Source organism: Notolepis coatsorum, assembly GCF_963971535.1.
Source record: "Notolepis coatsorum genome assembly, chromosome: 13".
In the NCBI taxonomy this organism is placed as follows: domain Eukaryota; kingdom Metazoa; phylum Chordata; class Actinopteri; order Aulopiformes; family Paralepididae; genus Notolepis; species Notolepis coatsorum.
In genome coordinates, this window is record NC_140177.1 from 12,258,297 (window position 1) to 12,279,238 (window position 20,942).

The 20,942-nt window shown below is 43.6% G+C and overlaps 1 protein-coding gene across 1 annotated transcript in view; it reads right to left on the bottom strand.

Annotated features, from left to right (window-relative positions):
- Positions 1 to 18,981, bottom strand: part of hivep1 (HIVEP zinc finger 1) — a 93,421-nt gene extending 74,440 nt beyond the window's left edge. The window contains exons 1-2 of the mRNA XM_084328083.1: positions 18,891 to 18,981; positions 13,537 to 13,695 (exon numbers count right to left, since the gene is read on the bottom strand). Coding sequence (XP_084184209.1) covers positions 13,537 to 13,576 — 40 coding nt within the window. The 5' untranslated portion in view covers positions 13,577 to 13,695; positions 18,891 to 18,981. The remainder of the gene's footprint in view (positions 1 to 13,536; positions 13,696 to 18,890) is intronic.
- Between the last annotated feature and the right edge of the window lie 1,961 nt (positions 18,982 to 20,942).

The following is a 20,942-nucleotide window of genomic DNA, read 5'->3' on the forward strand; positions in this document are numbered from 1 at the left end:
GGATTTGTTTGGGCGGTAAGCCCAGTGTAGCACGTTTTTGGCCCGCCTTCTCTCCAGACATCAGCATATTTTGGCCTGCCATCTTCTCCAGACATAAGCTCCAATAAGTGTTATTCCACTTCTGGCTGATAAGAAGAACAGTTTTGCACTCACTAGGCCGAAGATAAAGCTAGCTTGGGGCTATAATACAATCATATGATGTGATCTTCCACCTGTGTAGCGTACAGTATCTCATTGTGTTGATGGAATACAATAGCATAGGGACACTTGATTTCTATCACAAGATGTCTGGACATAATGATGTAGCTTTTCAACTATTTTATACGACTTCCTTGAATCTGTGGGACATGTTTGCTGTGTTTTTTTTGCAAAGGAACTAGTCTAAATCAAATTGTAATCATTTATTTAACAGCACATATCTCTTCCCTTGTATAGCACACACCGAAATTGTTATTCCCTGCCCGTCTGCAAAGACTGGGCAAAATCCATTTCCCATAAAATATGAAAGAAAAAGAAAATAATCCATGCTCTTCTTCGGTGGTGGAAAGGGATGATGGAGGCTCAGGCTCTTCTTCGGTGGTGGAAAGGGATGACGGAGGCTCAGGGCAGGGTTGTCACGATAGCCGTAATACCTCGCTAGTAGTGATGCACCGATGTGAAAATTGTGGCCGATACCGATAACCGATATTAATATTGCTGTTCTGGCCGATACCGATATTTACCGATGTCGATATCTCTGTATAGAAAACACTTTTTTATGATAATCAAATAAAGAGCTATTTTCCAAAACGCATAATTTTTTTAACTTTTGTAACTTATTTTCAGAAATGACTGATATTTTTAAACGATTTAAGGCCAAAACATGTAAAAAGAAGGAAGAAAAAAAGATAAAAAAAAAGAAAACACGTTTTTTTTTTTTTTTTTTTTGCCCTATCTTGATATCGGACCGATACCGATGTGTAAAAAAAACGGCCATATCGGCCGATATTATATCGGCGGCCGATATATCGTGCATCACTACTCGCTAGTAGTGACCCTTCTTGTTTTACACTTCAATGCATGTATTGAATGTTACATTTATTCATAATGAAAACAAGAGTTAAGAGTGTCATTTTTCCTGGCGGAAACAATGGCAGTCGCTCTGGTCGCTAAAACCAAATGTAAGTTTGGGAACATTCCGACTACATTTACATTTTGTCATTTAGCTGAATGCTTTTATCCAAAGCGACGTACAAGTTCTGTACAACAAGTCAGCAGGGAGGTTTTAACTCTTTCAGCGGAGTAACAATGTTGATTAAAGTGTTGAAACTTGGGTGCTGCAGTGTTGAGTGCAAAGTAGTAGAGACATATTAGTATATTAGGAAGAGACTAGAGCATGTTGTGTTTTTTTTATATATTTTTTTTAGGGCTGTCAGTTTATCACGTTAATTAGATTAATTAATTACACAGCAAATAATCGCGTTATGAAAATTAACTCAAAATTAATTACAATATTTTTTTTGTATCTCATTCATTCCATAAGCATGTAGAATACACATTTACAGATTTTTTTTAATATGGTCCATTTGCATGTTCTTGGTATCTGATTCTAGGGACATCTATGAATCTCAGGGAATGTATTCCCAGTGTCAGAAATACTGTGGGCTAGATCCACAAAGAATGGATTGCACGGTGCAAGGTGCACCCTTACTTACAATTCATTATGAATTGAAAATGGGGGACCCTGATGTAAACAAGACGAAAGTCTTTCTCTGGTCTGCATTCCCTTAACAATTGTGTGTATTGAGCCGTACTGTATTGTACCCATTCTGCAATCTGTTAATAACATTTTCATTCAATCAATCAATCTGATTGAATGAACATTTTATTTTGAGTAAATTGTAATGAACAAAATGAGAATATCAATACATTTTTTTTATCTTTGACTGTGAATAACACCATGCTCAAATTGACCAGACCTGAAAAATCTAAGCAAATTAATAGATGGAAGATGATTAAACAGAAGGTTTTGTAGATACAGTACTGAATTCTGCCATCCGGACACATGCAATTTGAAATATGATTATAGAATATAGAATATGAGGCATAAAATGGTAATGCGATTAAAATGCGATTAATTAATTACAAATCCTGTAATTAATTAGATACATTTTTTTAATCGCCTGACAGCACTAATTTTTTTATGATATTGATATTAGATAAGTGTGTTTTTAGTCTATCGTGTTTCGGCTGTCCCAACTGTGGTGGGAAGTCCGTTCCACCATTGTGGCACGAGGACCGAGAATAGGCGACTTCACTTTGATGACCCGCCCAGCAACAATATACCTAATAATAGCTTAACGATAAAGCGTGTATTTATATATAGCGCTATGGTCAGGAGGACAAATTAAGCGAAAACAAGAAATGCCGCTAATACCGCACGTCACATGGTCGAGCCTCCCTAACCCACCGCAGGGGGAATTCCTCCCCCGCGACCGGCCTCACTCAGGGGGCCATTCCATCTCCTCTCCCTGGCCGCATTTCGCTTTATTGGGGTAAACACTTTCCACCTTGTTAAAATGTACCCCCCCCCCCCCTAAACCCCCCCCGGCAGTTGTTCTCCGTTTATCGCACACCGTGTTCCTCGCTAACGCAGTGGACCAGACAGTCTGGGCCTTCAGTGAGAACCTTTTTTTATAAGACAGGAGGAATGTAGAGTTGGTTCTATAAACGCATGGGCGCTGCTAACAAGTCTGGGCATTTTCAGGGGCACCCGGGAGGAACGAGCCGGAACGCTATGAGTAAGAGTATTGGTGGGCGGGGGGGGGGGGCGGGGGGGGGCTGTGTGGGGGGGGGGGGGGTTGATAAAAACCACACGCCACAACAGGACAGATGACAAACACAGCAGCGGGCTAGCATAACGCCAAGTGGAATCTAGACTAAACAACCGCTTGTTAAATAATCCCCCTGTCGTGTGCATCAGTTTAAAAGCGGAACATTTGCACTGGAAGACACTGGTTCCACAGAGATTCACAATATTCATAAATGAATGCTTTTCGACGGGGGTTCGGATTTTCTGTCACGGACCACGACTCCGACTCCTACTCCTCGGGACTATGGATGAATGTCAGCAATTGTGCTAAATTGCGGCACATTTACATTGATATGTAATGCCGACATGTTGATTGATGTGCACTGTCCCGATTCAATGAATGAATAAATAAAACAACATTCAACAGGAACTCATGAAACCACTATTTCTTTTTTTTTTAGATTTCCAAAGGTTCCGTCTTCCAGCTAGCGGGGGAACTATTGTACGTAAGCGCTGTTGCTCCGGTGGATGTGGGACGTCTGTGGAGGGGGGGACGACGTCTGTGTGGATAGGAGGAACGGGGACCGCCAGAGCTGGTTGGAGACCAGCTGTTTGACAAACGTTAACAAAGACTTAGAGGAGGCGGCTGGAGTTCCAAACTTCCTGCCTTGTTACCCGCAACCTGCGTCACAAGATCATTCCTGGTGGTGCGTGTACGTCGTGCACACACACACACACACACACCCACACACACACCCACACACACACACACACACTGACACTGACAAATACACACATACAAATTCACACACGCGCGAGCGCACATTTACACTGGAATGCATTCACCTGGATTCACCCACAACAACAATGCAGTTGGGCTGGGTGTCAATAATACAAGTTATTCTGTGCATCTTCGACAGGGCCTCAGAATGACAAGTCGCCTGGGAGCAGACCTGGCGATGGAATGCTGTAGGTGACGTGACTGTTGTTGGTTACCACGGCGTCCGCCTTCTAAACAGTGCCGTGGCCAGATCAGAAATCAGAAATCAGAAAGGTCTTTATTGCCAAGTATACTTTTCACATACAAGGAATTTGCTTTGGACGTTACTCGTGCGACATTAGCGGACAGACATTAACAGACAGATAACACACTAAAGTGGTGGAGTAAAGTCAAATGAAATATGAGCTAAGTTAAGCACAATAGAATAATATATTTATGAAATAAAATATAGGTGGCGGCTAGGTGGTGCAGTGGGCAAGGCGCTCACCAATGCAGGAGACGCTGGGTTCGAGCCCAGCTCTCCGCATTGCATCAGCTTTGCTGGTCGTTCATACTAATACATTTGGCAGTATTAGGGGGTGGGGAGCTGGTGGGTAGGGATCGGACGTTGTGGACAGCGACTCCTACAGGTCGGTTGGTGCGCCTGCGCAGTAGAATCAGGAAGCGACGGGGGCGGCGTCCCTCCAAAGCACAGACCCCCGAAGCTGAAAGATCGCGCTGTGCCGGTGAAAAGATGCGACGGCTGCTACCTCGAGTACCGGAGGGGACACGTGATGTAGGGCTTCGTCCACATTACAGCCGGCTTGTGGGAGGCATGGCCAAACAGCGTTCGAGACAGGGGAGGGTAGAATTGGACGATACGAAATTGGGATGGGAGAAAAATAGAAAATGGGAGAAAAAGTAGATAAAAAAAATATATATAGGCTGTATAAGAGGTTGAATAAAATGATGTGGGATATAAACTAAATTAAATATAGCTCAATAGATAGATATAGTACAATGAATAGTAGATGAATAGTAGATAGTAGTAACCGGGTATTCTGGTCACATTTTACTGTACATTACAGTATATTTTAGAATGTATATACATATTTTAGAATGTATATCTCTGACTAGACTCTTATTTTAGATTTCGGACTCTACCTGAATGTTCATTGTGAGCGATCTGTGGTGCTGAGTTTCCCTCTGGGATCAATAAAGTACTTTCTATTCTATTCAATCTTCCTCTCCGCAGATCAAAACAGAAACCAGTGAACTGTCTACTGTGTGGGATTACTGGATTGAGCAACACTTAGAAATGACTAAATCACAAAGTTCTTCACTGTATAGGAATTCCATAAAAGCAGAAGCGGTTGAGCTAAAGGTGATCTCTAGTGTGGGTAAACTCGTCTAGGACTAAGGCTGTCTCCGAAGCCTGTTTTTGGGGATTCGAACTTCGTCAGGGTTTTTCGAACGAACGTTCGAACATTGGTTTTTAATTTTAAAAAAATTATATATATTTTTTTAATATCCTCAAACTAAATCCTCAATTTGAATAAAGTGATTAATCTGATTAAATTAGTATTTTTTATTAAATCAACTTTCTTTAATGAATATAACTTAGCAGTTTTTTGTAATACTATAATATTAGTGTAGCCTAATCTTTATCTGCAACTGTGAAGAAAAAACCCATTGGTTTAAACGGAATGAATAGACACATAAAAGAGAAAAAAAAAAAATGTAAAATTCGAATTTTGATTTAGAATTCGAATGTTAACGTAACGAACGAACGTTCGAACATTCGGGCTCAGCCTTATCTGGGACAAGAGCGGAACTGGTTAGGCTAGCGGGGATTTAAGGTGTGTAGGTACCAGTGTTGTAGTACTCGAGCCCCGACTAGTACAGACTCGTGACTCGACTTGGACTTGAGCACTGATGACTCGGACTTGGACTCAGGCATCGACCGCATTCGGACTCGGAAGGTGCTGACTCGGACTTGTTAATTTATAAATACAGTTATTTATTTTTATGTTTTTTTTTTTGTAATAGGCCCTAATCATTTGGCATAAGATATTGATGGCTAGATGGCATTTGTTTGGCTATTGTGTCACAAAGTAAATAAACTCCCTTTGAAATGGTGACCGCTGTGTCATTTATGTTTACTGGAGAGCTTTCAGAGTTTTCAGAGTGGAGTGGACTCAACCTTGATGACTTGGACTCGGACTAGGGTAATGGGGACTCGACTCGGACTCTTCTTTGGACTCGACTCGGACTCGAGATTTAGTGACTCGACTAAAACACCGGCAGGTACGTATACTTGGGGGAGAAACGGTGGCCCAAAGACTAGAGAAGACTCACTAACACACCGACGGCAGAGGCAACCATGCAAGGTGCCAACCTGCTCATCGGGAGGAGTTAGGGGTTAAGTGTCTCGCTCGAGGACACTTCGACACGCTGCCCGGGAGGAGCGGGAATAGAACCGGGAACCTCCGCATTACCAGACGACTGCTCTACCTCCCGAGTCACTGTCGCCCCCTGGCAGGATAACCTGGCCGAGGGGTGAACGAATAACCCTCTCCACCCTCCCTCTACAACCTCCACTGAAGTGCCCTTGAGCAAGGCACTGGACCGCCCCAACTGCTCCAGTGGAGCTGGTCAGCGGTCAACTGCACTCAACGACTGTAGCCTTCCTGATGAGCTGTGTGAATACTGTGGAGCTGAACGAGTGTGTTGCAAAAAAGACACATTATAGACATTTTCAGTGGAATTCCGTAGCTAGGGAAACAGCTTGGGGCCAAGTGTATGTCCGGTCAGCTATAGAATAGAATAGAATAGAATAGAATAGTTGTTGTTGTTGTTGTTGTATTATTTTTTATTTTATTTAAAAATTATGTTTTTGGTAGATTTTTATTTGTGCTACCGGGCAGTCCGGTAGAGAGAGAGAGAGAGAGAGAGGAAGAACGGGAGACAGAGCGGGGGGAAGACATTCGGCAAAGGACGCCGGGTCCAAACCCGGGTCGGCCGCTTCGCGACGCAGCGTGTTACATGGGTCGCCACTTGGGTGCCCGTTGTTGTTGTATTCTATTGTACCATCAAACACTGCAACAGGAAATTTACTTTAAAATGGGAATGTTCGATATTGGCTTTTTTACCAATATCCGATATACCGATATTGTCCAACTCTTAATTTCCGATACCGATATCAACCGATACCGATATATGCAGGGTTTCCCCCCCAAAAAACTGAATAATTTCAGGTAATTAACATTACATATCTATTGTCGTGGAATTAAAACAACATTATGCATACTTTTGACAATAAATAAAATCAGAATTTGTTCTTAATTGCTTGCCTAATAAAGGTTAAATAAATGTAAAAAAATAACGATACAGATACTTTTCGATATCACATTTTAATGCCAATATCGGTAGGCCGATAATATCGGATATCCCTACTTTAAAATGTTTAAATTGTCACCTTTTAAAAAGGTTTATATGGTCTTCCCTGAGTGAATTTCTTTCTTTATATATATATATTAAAAATAAACAAAATAAGGCTAGAGTACTACTAAGCATTACCATGTGATAGCTTGGGGCAGTTTGAGGAGAGCGCTGCTCGGGGTTCCCAAGGAAGAGGTTTCCACCGCAGCAGAATTGGAGCATGTGACAACATGCCACGCAACAAGCACTTCCTGTCTGATGAAGCAACGCCTTGAGTGCACAGGCCCGGAGGAGAGGTGATGAACTGGGTCAAAAGGCACGACACAGAGATTTCTACATTTCAGGGTATCGAGGGAGGGAATCTTTATATTGACTTTAGAGAGAGAGCCTTAAAGCCCCGTTTGAACACGTCGTCAGGCACTCTGGCCATTTCTTTGCCGTTTTATTTTTATTGAGAAATTACAGAGGGATTAGGCTGGGATACATGAGAGTTTATGAAACAAGAGTAAAAGAGAGAACGGAACACCGCTCTCATACCAGAGTTTTAGTCATATACTGTAGTAGGTGAACATTTATGGATTATAGTCTTCTCTAGTCTCTGGGTATTTTTTTTTGCCTCTCAAAAATAACAAAAAATGCGTGTAACTCCTCAACAGTACTGTATGTCATGTATGTCATAAATGTCATGATATATATCTGTATCTGTATGTTGCATATGTCATAAATGTCACTATGAATTGAAAATGGGGGACCCTGATGTAAACAAGACGAAAGTCTTTCTCTGGTCTGCATCCCCTTAACATTTGTGTGTATTGAGCCGTACTGTACTGTACCCATTCTGCAATCTGTTAATAAAATGTTCAATCAACAGCTGCATCACGTCGCCAGCTGTTCCACAAGAAGCGAGCTGTTCCGTCACAAAAAATTGTTAACTAGTCTATTTATTGGCTAAGGGTTTTCTCTCATGGCTCCTCCGCTGGGCCACATGCTGCTGTGGGACTTTAATTATTCATGTTGTTTGGCCAAGTAAGCACAGAGCAATGAGCGTGCCGGGGGATTTTATATCACCAACCACCGCTGCTCCACACACACCCGCCAAATAACCGTCTCTCGTCGTTACTCCAGACACATGTGGACTTGTGTGCAACCCAGACGCCCCTACACATCACATATAATAACACATCACATATATCACACATAACATATATCACACATATAACACATATCACACATAACATATATCACACATAACATATAACACACATATCACACATAACATATATCACACATATAACACATATCACTAGGCCTGCCGCGATAAGCAATAAATCGATTAATTGCCGCGATAATTAAAATGAATGCAATGATTTTGACGGGCGCGATTAATTGCTATTTGCGCGTTTGTTTTAATGAGGCGGACCCAGTGCCCCTTGTCAGTCACTGTCCGTGTTGGGAGGCGGGCCGCTGGCTTTACTACAGAGCAGTAGTATAATATCAATAACAACATTAACGAGACCCTCGTTGTGTCTATTCTGCTAACGTTACCTCTCATTGTGTCTATTCTACAAGCGTTAACGTTAACGAGCATTAGGCTAACAAGCTGTAACGTTACCAGTCGCGTCTATTTGCTAACGTTAGCATTAGGTAATAACCGGTTTAAAATGGATGGTGATTACCTCACGTTGTGTCTATTCTACTAGCATTAACGTTACTCATACAAACAATCAATAGCGAGTTATATTGATCACGCTATGTACGATAGCCATGCTAAAACGCTAGCACAACATTAGCACCTAACCTAACAACAAGCCTTAACAAGTCAGCGATCTTTTTGCGAGACTAAACTCTCCGCTCGGTGGCAAATTGTGTTGATGTCGGTTTTGTTTAATCAATAAATGAGGCAGAATACACAGTGACTGTATCCTTTGTTTATTGCACTTGTGCCTGCTGCAAACATAATGATTATGAAATCCTAGAGACGCGTCTCTATTCAGTGTTTCACGTGACTTTTCTGGTACCCAAAAAGTACCTGATAATAATCACAACAATACTTCCGGTCCGGTCGGTGGGCTTCAAAATAAAAGTCTTAAACACCGGAAAAGACGGAGCGGTGGGCTTCAAAATAAAAGTTTTGGGAAATAAATGTCTCCAAAAAAAAAATTCTCTAACCGGTCGCAATAATATCGCTTATCGCGATATTTTCGGGGGCAATTAATCGCCCAGCAAAATGTGTTATCGTGGCAGGCCTACATATCACACATAACATATATCACACATAACATATATCACACATATCACACATAACATATATCACGTGACATCACACATATCACACATATCACACATAACATATATCACACATCACACATCACATATATCACACATCACACAAACACATAACATATATCACACTAGGCTTGGGCGGTATGACGGTATTACGGTATACCACGGTATTTAGAAATACAGACGGTATTGAAAATCAATACCGTCAAAATCACAGTTGGGTTTCAGTTTCTATTACACTGAAACGGAGTTTCGACAGGGACGGCATTGGGTTTCGGTTTCTATTACACTGAAACGGAGTTTCGACAGGGACGGCATTGGTTGTAGTGCACACACACAGCACGCGCCAGCAGAGGGCAGGGGAGGCAGTCCGTCTTTCCCGCACAGAGCTGAGCTGAGCAAGATGGCTAAGGTTGTCAAACAAGAGCTAAACTTTTCTGCACACACTGTCGCATTTGGACAATTAAAGGACTCTGTTCGGATTTAAGCAAAACCCTCACCACGAGTCGACTCGCCAGTGACTTCATCCAGCACAACGAGAGACAGAGGCACTTCTTTGGGAATGTGATATAAAACGGGGTGAGTGAGTGTTGACATTTTTTTATCATAATGCAACTGGCTCACGTTGATACCTGGATGGTGCCGGCTAACTAGCTACCGTTAGCTCACGTTGATACCTGGATGGTGCCGGCTAACTAGCTACCGTTAGCTCACGTTGATACCTGGATGCCCCCCCCCCGCTGATGAAAATGAAAGTCATACCGTCATATACCGTATACCGGGGTATTATGTCAGCAAGGTATGTCTTTTACTACCTGTATACTGTTTTGTTTTACTACCTGTACCCCTCCCCCCTCCCCCCATGCTGCTATGATGCCTGAATTTCCCCAAGGGGATCAATAAAGGAATATCTTATCTTATCTTATCTTATCTTATGACGGTATGAAAAAAATTATACCGCCCAAGCCTATATCACACATCACACAAACACATCACATAAACACATGAAATATCACACAAACACATGAAAAATCACACATAACACACATCACACATATATGTCACACATATCACATGACATATCACACACACGCATCACACAAACACATGACACAGAGCCACCCCCAAAAAATATATAATAATAATAATAAATAAATAAAATAAATCTAACCCTAACTAACCTTACTGTCATGCACTTGTCCTAATATACTAACCTACACTGTAGCACTCGACACTTTGATGAACATTGTTACTCAGCTGATAGAGTTGTACCCTTCCTGATGACTTGTTGTCGTACAGAACTTGTAAGTCGCTTTGGATAAAAGCGTCAGCTAAATGACTAAATGTAAATGTTGTTGTACAGAACTTGTAAGTCGCTTTGGATAAAAGCGTCACCTAAATGACTAAATGTAAATGTAAATGTATATCACACAGAAACACATGACATTTCACACAAACACATCAAACACATTACACATCACACAAACACATCACCCGCGGTGAGAATAACGCCAATGCCTCTGCGCTACAGGAGGAGAAAAGGCCTGTAACTTTCCAGCGCGGCGGCATCAGTGCAGTCACTGTAGCATTTGCATACGACAACCACTGATGGAGATCAAAAGGGAACGAACGCCGCCTGAAGGCCGAGCTCCAAGGCTGATCGACAGGCGCTTTGAAAAACGAAGGCCAAAACATTCCACCGGACCCCGTGAAGGGAGGGGGGGGGGGGCGCTCCACACAACGGGGTCCAGTAGGGCTGCACGATTCTTGCTAAAATGTTAATCGCGATTTTTCTCTCTAAGAAGTGAGATCTTGATTCTTATTTTTTACATCAAATCATTTATTGCACTCTTAACACATTAATTGCCAAACCCGAGATAAGTCGGGTTAACTCGACATGCGTTGGCTGCCAGACCCGAGATATCTCGGATTTTGGTTGTTTATTCTTTTATTTGATATTTTTATTCATTATTCATCCAGGGACCTTGGTGTTACCATAGGGAATGAGTCTGAGATCGCCAAAGTGCAATACCAGCCGCATCCAGCTAGATGGCGGTATCGAGCACCCTTTGTAACCTTGTATCTTGGCCTGTGTAACGGCCAAATGTCACTGGGTGCACTTTTCTTTGTCGGGCAAATAGGGTGGTTATAACGATCGAATTGAGGAGCGTCAAATGCTCCCGATGCATGATGTGTGGTGGATTATGTTGGCGACACGATGGACACCAATACTTGGAATCGCGATCAGATAATTGGAATATTCTTTTTGGGGTACATCCTAGTGAAGGTAAGGACTATATGGTATCAACCCTGCGTTGATCCAACCATGTCTTCACCTCAATCGCAACGTGTAACGTTACTCCACAACGTATGCCGCTGGTGACGATCAAAGCATCAAAAAACGACCCCCCCCCCTTTCATGCATTCATGATGAAACATAATACCTATGATATAGATTTGGTTTGGGAATAGTAGCGTGTACAGGCAAGAAACGGCAACGTTAATAGTAGAATTGACATATAAGGCTATAACTCAGCATTTCGGGAATTACCCCAGACCGCTCTAAAACCATTCACCACGGTATAACACGGGAATGTATGGATGGAAAAAATATTTCTTTTTCACATATTGAACGATAGATAGGTGATGTCAAATGGGCCACATAATTGTATCCATAGCTATAATATAGAATATAGTTATAGCTTTACAAACAAGGTGATGCACTCCTATCTTTTAAAGCGTGGCATTGCTATGACGGGCCCCGTCTAATAGCTGGCAGTCAATGAGTTAAACGGACAACATAAGTGCTTGACTTAAACTTAAACACAACATAATATGAAAGTGCTTGACTTAAACTTAAGTCTCTTGTAACATACAAAACAACTCACGTCAGAATCGTCATCATTTAAAAAAGTTAAGTAAAAAGTAAAAAAGAGTTATAAAAATAAATAAATATAAGAATGTATAAAAGAAATAGTCATATTTTTTTAAAATGAGATTGCATGAATCGAGATTGCGATATATTTTTTTTAGATTAATGGTGCAGCCCTAGAAGGCAGCCTCGTTGCATCGAAACAAGATCCACGCGGCCGTGCCGTGCGTGGGGAAGCGGGACACCCGGGGAGTCTCAGTAGACTAGATTCCATAGTTCCAGAGGAGGGAGCAGGCTGGTGGACGTTATGTTACAAACTGGGGTAAGGACAGGTAGCTCAACCTCGCCCCGGGGATGAGGAGATGAGGGATGGGGAGATAATTACACCGGCCGGAAGACCTAATTACTACAGATGCACCAATACCCCTTCTGATACCGAGTAAAGATCCCAGCCATTACTCTAGTCTGAACACTAGTCTAGCCGTCACTGGACAGACATGTTGAGTTATAATCCATTTGTCTCCGTTAGAGAGATCTAGCAGGCTTCTTTATGCCAGAGATTAGAAGGACAATGAGTCGCTTTGCTCGGATTTCTGACTAATTACGTGTGACTGTTGCAATTTGGTTCTAATATTGGGGAAATCTGCTGGATACTACCCTATGTTAAGTGTGTAAATGGCTGCATTTATATAGAGCTTTTATCCAATGGGCTTTACAATTTGTTCCTCATGTTTTCTTACCCTATGATGAATTGAAAATGGGGGACCCTGATGTAAACAAGACGAAAGTCTCTCTCTGGTCTGCATCCCCTTAACAATTGTATGTATTGAGCTGTACTGTACTGTACCCATTCTGCAATCTGTTAATAAAGTTTTCAATCAATCAATCAATCAAACCCATTCAATCACACACCGATGGCGGAGGCGGCCATGCATGGTGCCAACCTGCTCATCGGGAGCAATTAGGGGTCAAGTGTCTCGCTCAAGGACACTTCGACACGCTGCCCGGGAATCAAACCGGGAACCTCCGGATTACCAGACGACTGCTCTACCTCCCGAGCCGCTGCCGCGCCCAATTTTAGCCTGGTACCGGCCCAATATCAATATCTCTCGTGTCTAGAATAAGGAAGCAATTATACTGTAGTAAGAGCAATTAAGTTGTTATGCCCACATGATTTAGTAGTCTAAATGCTCTGTGGTCAGAAAAGCCAGTGGAGCAGCTCTGGTTATTACACAAATATTCAAAACGTCAACCCCCCACCGCGTCCCGCCCACACCACACACACATCCACTCCAGAACACATTCTGCCTGTGAATCATCCCGGAGGAAAAGCCCAAATTGATAATGGTACTCGGTACCGCGTCGGGAGGATTTGCATAACTGACTCACCTTTTAAATTCCTGGGGTGGTTCTGCTTGGTGCGCGGCATCCTGGTCGCTTCGCCCTCACAGACGCATCCTGGTGGGAGGAACGACCGCCGTTCTACTGGGCTTGGACCTTCGGAGGAGCCGGCAGATCCACGCGGTCAGGGGCGCGCTGTGGGTACATCTATGGAACACACACACACACACATGTAACCACGCAGTTAGGGACACACTCTGGGTTAGGGATGGGCATGAGTAATCGATTACTCGTAGCTATGAGAAAAATCGATCTTAAATTATTAATAATTTGTATGGATTTTCATTTTTTTTTTTTTTTTACATTTGTTTCACATGTATGTGTAAGATTATAACGGTTTGTTGGTTTCCTTAAACATATAGGTGAATGAACAAAATTAAGTAACAAAAAAATTATTAATTAATAAATGTATTCAAAAATATATATATATATATATATTTTTATAATTTTTTGTTTTCTTTTTCCCTTTTCGGGTAATACACGATCACTCGAGTATGGCATGCGATCAATCGATCTGGATTTTTATTTAAAATGCCCATCCCTATACTCTGGGTACATCTGTAGAACACACGCGTAAACTAACCACGCAGTCAGGGACGCACTCTGGGTACAGTGGGTACATCTACGGAACACACAGTCAGAGATACACACACATAACCACGGGTCAGCTAAACAACAACAGCAGAGATCAATAAGGCCTTGCAGAATTCCCCCCACTAAGTGTGTGCTCTCTCTCTCCCTCCCTCTCCCTCCCTCCCCCTCCCTCTCCCTCCCCCCCCCCCCCCCTCTCTCTCTCTCTCTCTCCCTCTCTCTCTTGGCAGCCGTCTCCGGGAGGACAGGCAGGGAGTGGAGGGGTGTTGGTCGCTGCTGCCGAGTCTGTCGATCCAACAGGTGTCCCGGTCTGACGCCTCATTTCAGTCGAAAACAAATCTCCTCTCTTTCTGCCTCCGTTTGTGGCTATGTTGTGTAAGTGTGTGCAAGTGTGTGTAAGTGTGTGTGTGTGTGTGTGTGTGTGTGTGTGTAGTCAGTGCCTCTGTCTGCTGGGGCAGCTTCTCTGCTGCTGCTGCTGCTGTCAGATAGCAGTCTAGAATAGCCCAGAAGATGGGGAGAGAGGAGATGTGAATAATGCTCTCTCTCTCTCTCTCTCTCTCTCTCTCTCTCTCAGTCTCCTCCATATAAATACAAGCTCTGCGACAAGCCGTTATCTCCCCACCCTGATCTAAAAGACTGCCCCCCGCCCCTCCCCTCCCCACCCCCCCTCCACTCCCCCTCTGTTGTTTCTGGGGGCGAAACGTGTGATTGACAAAGCCGCCGTCTGATAATACGGCCCCTCTCTGCCCTTCATCACGTATGACAAATGTCAGTTTGGATGACGAAGGGTGGAAGACAATGAGGTCCTGTGTGTGTCGTGTCGTGTGCGGACGGACGGGGCGAACGCTCGGGGCGAACACTCGGCCCACGACGGGTTACTACTACTACTATCCGAATGATCTCCTTGTAGAAACGTAACGCTCGCGGATCGTTGCGTAACGGCCGGGCCGGGCGGGCTAGGTAAACATCAAAAGGGCAGTGTGAACTCGTGCCGACATCATGGAGGGAGCTGTGTTGTTTGTTTCTATGCCCTTTTTGTGCACAGCGGCAAGTGGGAGCTTTTTAGTGTGTAGTGTGGCTTCATGCAAATGATGGCTCCTATGCGAGAGAAACACCAGGTAAAAAGAGGGTGACGTTTGAAGTTAAATGTTACCGAAACCTCAAACTTTCAACCCCCCCCCTCCCCCACCAGCGTGTGCAGCAGGCTGCCAGGGACGCGTGTATGCCTTCTACGACAGAACTGCGTTTCCGCGTTTGAGTTTTGCTCTCCGATTGGCCAGGTCATGTGACATGTGCGCCAATCGTGGGACAGCAAGTTCTGCGCCTATTTCCGGGTCTAACAGCCTGCAAACTACCTGGCGTTCTATCGCCATGCTCTAAGACAAACTCTAACCTTAAAGGGGAACTCCAACATTTTGGGAAATTAGCTTATTTAACATCTTCCCTGGAGTTAGACAAGAAGATACATACCTTTTTTGTCTCTGTGCATGCATTTTAGCTTTGGGAATAGACGCTCCGTTAGCATAGCTTAGCTTCATCACTGGAAGTGAGTAGGGGCCGGAGCCTTACAGTGCCTTACAGTGTATTGCAAGGTCTGACATTGACCAAACTTGATATGCATGACCTTGGTGGGCTCTAGGTCAACTCCTGAAAAGGGGGTCAATGTCAGACCTTGCAATCAAAAGTTAGGGGGCACACTGAAATTATGGCAAGGGTTATTAGCCCCCTAACTTTTGATTGCAAAGTCTGACATTGACCCCCTTTTCAGGAGTTGACCTAGAGCCCACCAAGGTCATGCATATCAAGTTTGGTCAATGTCAGACCTTGCAATACACTGTAAGGCACTGTAAGGCTCCGGCCCCTACTCACTTCCAGTGATGAAGCTAAGCTATGCTAACGGAGCGTCTATTCCCAAAGCTAAAATGCACGCACAGAGACAAAAAAGGTATGTATCTTCTTGTCTAACTCCAGGGAAGATGTTAAATAAGCTAATTTCCCAAAATGTTGGAGTTTTCCTTTAACCAACTTGGAAAGAGTGCCTAAGCTTAACCGTCGGAATCAGGGCAGGCGTTCTACCGTCACGCTCTAAGACAAACTCTAACCTTAACTGACTTCGAAAGAGTGCCTAAGCTTAACCATTGTAGAAACTTGCGGTCCCACGATTGGGCGTACATGTCACATGACCAGAAATGACCATGGCCAATCAGAGACGCGGAAATGCAGTTATGTTGTAGAAGGCATTCAGGCGCCAAGGACGCGTCTATTCTTATCCTAACGCATGTTTGCTTTCGCATTCGCATTCGCGTTTTGCACTCTGATTGGCCACTGACGTTTCTGGTCGCGCCAATCGTGTGACGGCAAGTTCTTTCGCCGGTTAAGCTTAGGCGACTCTTTCGAAGTTGGTTAAGGTTAGAGTTTGTCTTAGAGCAGCGGGCGATAGAACGCCAGCCCTGATTCCAAACTCTAACCTTAACCAACTTCGAAAGAGTCGCCTAAGCTTAACCAGTGATAAACTAGGCGTTAGGTAGTTTGCTGCTGGTCGAGGCGGAAATGGGCGCGTCACGCGATTGGGCGCACATGTGACATGACCAGAAACGTCAGTGGCCAATCAGATCGCACCAGAAACGGCAGTGGCCAATCAGATCGCAGAACTGGAAATGTAGTGGGGAAAGAATAGACGCGCCAGGGACAGGTGATATATGATGATATACAGACAGGTGATATATGATGATATACAGACAGGTGATATATGCAGTATAATCATCTGCAGATGAAGACGCTCGCTCACCTCCCTGTGCATGGAGGGAGGAGCAGAGCTGTAGGGAGAAAAGCTTCTAATCGGAAAATGATTGTCTTGTATAATCATATTTTCAGTCCCCACGTCATATATACTATAGGCTCCACCCATTTTTATGGATGAGGGTTTTAAAAATAAATAAATAAAGATGTATTAATAAAAGACGTGCACGTGCACTGAGCGGTATGGTTCGGGGCCAGTCTTTGTCTCGCTCTCACCGATATTACATAACAGTTACTACACAACTGAATGATGATTTTTTTTACACCATACATGTGGCGCTGCTATACGGCAATGACATCATCACCTCCACCACGGTGGAATTCGGCTGAATGTGTTACACAGCAGCATGCACCGTGTCACAGCTGAACAGGACGACGGAAGTCAAACGATTAAACACGTCCAACCTCTCACTTATAGGCTCGTTACAATGAAGGAAACGAATAATTTAATTCCCCTGCATTTCTGTGTGGGTGAGAGAGAGAGAGAGAGAGAGAGAGAGAGAGAGAGAGAGAGAGAGAGAGAGAGAGAGAGAGAGAGAGAGAGAGAGAGAGAGAGAGAGAGAGAGATGAGACCCTCTCTCACACACACACATAGAAGAATAGGAGAAGAAGCGAGGAAAGAAATGCATATAGAATTGCAATCCCCCTGCATTTCTCTATGTGTGTGTGTGTGTGTGTGTGTGTGTGTATGTGTGTGTGTGTGTGTGAAAGAGAAAGGGGGATCCTCACACACACACACGCATAGAGAAAAGCAACGGGATTGCAATTATATGAATCTCTTCTTCGTGTGTAAGCAGATAGATATTTGAGGAAACACCCTTGTGATACTAAGAGGCGCGAGGATGCACACACAACAATGAGTCAAGCAGAAAATACTGCACTGCATGTCCTAGTATATAAGCCTGTCGGAATGGAATGCATTGACTGAGTCATGCCGTTTTCATTCACACACCTGAGCATTCCAGACCTTATACCTCTCACAGCGACAGTCACACAGTCTCATATAGTGTGCTGGATCAATCAGTGGGTTATTATTGTGATGAGAAATAATAACGAATAAGCTTCATCATAAATAATAACAACCAATAGCTCAAATGCTCAAATTAGAACCACACAACAACAACACCTAGTGTAGTGGTCTTTGGACTTCGTGTGGTGATGGGATGGGGGATGATCGCAACACATTTCCACGTTATAATGAGAGCCAGGCTCTAGAAGAAATATCAGGGATTGATTGCAGGGGAGATACAGTCAGCGAAAACAAAGCGTGGGAATAGCGTATATATATTTCCGTGCCTGTTGCAACACATGAACGCCCTGTTCGCGGAGGGAGGGAGGGCGGAGCCAGGGAAAGCCCCTCAGTACCGTCTCTCTCTCTGCAACAGCGGCTCTGCAGATATCCCCGATTGCTCGAATGGGACACACTTCCCATAATTAAGACCTTAAATCTGCAGCATTGTAAACAATCGTGCATATTTTCCCCGGTACATTAGTACAACATGTACAAAACGGAAATAGCTTTAGCTTACCCACACACGGTGTATAAAGACACAGGAAAAGAGTGGAGATCGACTCACTAACACGTTGCGTTGAGTGTGAGAGAGAGAGAGAGAGAGAGACGGGGTCTGCTGCATGAAGTCAGCTACACCAAAACAACTACAGTGTGACAGTATAGACAACGATCAGGCTAGCTACCCGCCGACATTTCTTCTTCCACGGTCCATAATAACATAACTACACTGAGAACGAAACTAGCCAAACATCCGACCGTCACAGGCGCGTTGTTATTATTATTATTATTATTATAAGCCTGACGCGAAAGAAGCGGCGCCCCATCATCATCATCATCATCATCAATGCACTGGCTGTGTTGTGTGAACATGCTGTGTGAACACATACGATTCGCCCAAACAAATGATATATATTATATTCTCAAATTTATTTATACTCACAAGTGCAGTCTTAGTGATTGTTGTCAGGGTTTTTCTGGTGTAACACACACCTAGCGGTAAGGGGGGAAAGGTCTGTGTTTTCTCTCCCTTCACCTTCTCTCTCGCTCTCTCTCTCTCTCTCTCTCACTTTCTATTGCAGGAAACAGACAGGCCCACTGACGTCATAGCGGGGGTCCCGTCCCCGCCTCCCAACCACAGGAGAGACCGCCGCACTTCCGCGTTCCATGGAGCTCGTGGAGAGGGAGGGCGGAAGGGGAAAAGAGAGCGCGAGGGGATTAAAAAATGAATGAATTGTTGATTAGAGCCTTACCGTAAGTGGTTGTAGCCATATATATATTGTTGTTATATATATATTATACTGCAACCACGTACGGTAAGGCTCTCTAATCAACATTAACTCACGCACTCCCCCCCCCCCCCGCTCTCTCCCATGAGCTCAAAATGCCGGAAGTGTTACGGCGGTGGTCAATGTCAACTCTATGGGGAGGCGTTCGACGATCGAAACCAGTTTGAAACCAAAATGACCGATAGTATTGTCAGAGGCTGAGCCCGAACATTTCACCTCGTCGGTTTCACATCTTTTCGTTTTTTCAGCTCAGATAGGTTTTTGTTTTTGTTTTTACTCGTGTCGTCGGTCTGACACGGTAGCGTTTGGGAAAGTGTCGTACGTCGGGAGCCCCCTTGGAGATCTCCCCCCCCTTCTGCACATAGTTTAGGACTGACGGTTCTCCCGGAGGTTCCGTCTTGTTGTTAGGTCACGTTGTGCCCCTCCGCCGCCACTGCTGAGCGGGCTTTCCCTCCCATGCACCACACACTGTCCATAGCAGGGGTAGAAGAACTGTGAGTGAGGAGGCTTCTCTCTCCATTCGGTCTGAGGGATTTGGGGCAATCCCACTCAATGCAAGTTCCCCCATACATTTTTTTTTAGATTATAGATTCAAATGTATACAGCACAAGTACAGTACAACGAAAATAAGTGTGGCATGCATAGTGCAAATGTAGCAGTAAAGTCAAGTGCAACAGCAATACACTGGGTACAAAATATACAAGTTAGTATACTGAGTGTAGTGCTAATCAGATACAGAGTTGTATATAGAGACAGTATGACTACTACCGGCCAGCAGTGTAATGTGTAACTAGTAAGAGTATGATATGTACAGATATTTGGGTCTGAACAAGCCTATAGATTATACGCCTATACACATTGCTCATTCCACCTTTATTTATTTCTAGTCCCCCCCCCACACTATTACATTAGGCAGACAAATAAATAATTATTAATAATAACAAAATAAATCAAAAGATAAGTAACACAAATATCAACATTGGTTAAAATAATCCCTAGTTAAAACAATTAAACAAGTTTCCGGTGTCATAGTAGCACAGAGGAGGGGGATGTGGAGGTACAGGTATATTATGCTGGTGTGAGGGCTGCAGGTGTTTGGGCCACGAGCAGATAATAGGGACTCCTAAGGTATTCGTGTAACGAATAACCACTAAACTGCTAAGCAGACATTAAGGAGAAGGGGAAAAGTCAACAACAAAAAACAACCTTTACAGGTGGAAGCCTCAACATGAGTATTTAAAGAAAATAAACCAAGTCCAAGAAACAGGACAACACTCAATAAAGAGGTATTATAGAAATAACTGCAATAAGCCACAAAGGCACCTCCTAATAACGGAGTTCATACAAATAACAATAAACCTCCACTAAAGGGAGTTTATGTGTAGTAGTGGACTAATGACAGTTAAAAAGGAAACAAAAGAAAACGGTCATAAAAAGAAACACACTCCAATAAAAGCCTCAGCTACTAGAAAATAAAGTGCTAAAATAAGCCAGTAGCCTAAAACCAGAATGCCTACAGAAAAAGGCTAAATGCTGAATAGGCCACAGATCACTACACTACACTTTAATATATGCAAAGCCTGGCCAGCCAACACGAAAGGAAATGAGAAAGCAGCTAACACTGCGAGATTCAAACTTAAATATAGACTCAGCTTTACCATATATGGCACAGCTGCACTGAATCAGGTGCAATCAAGCCCACACAC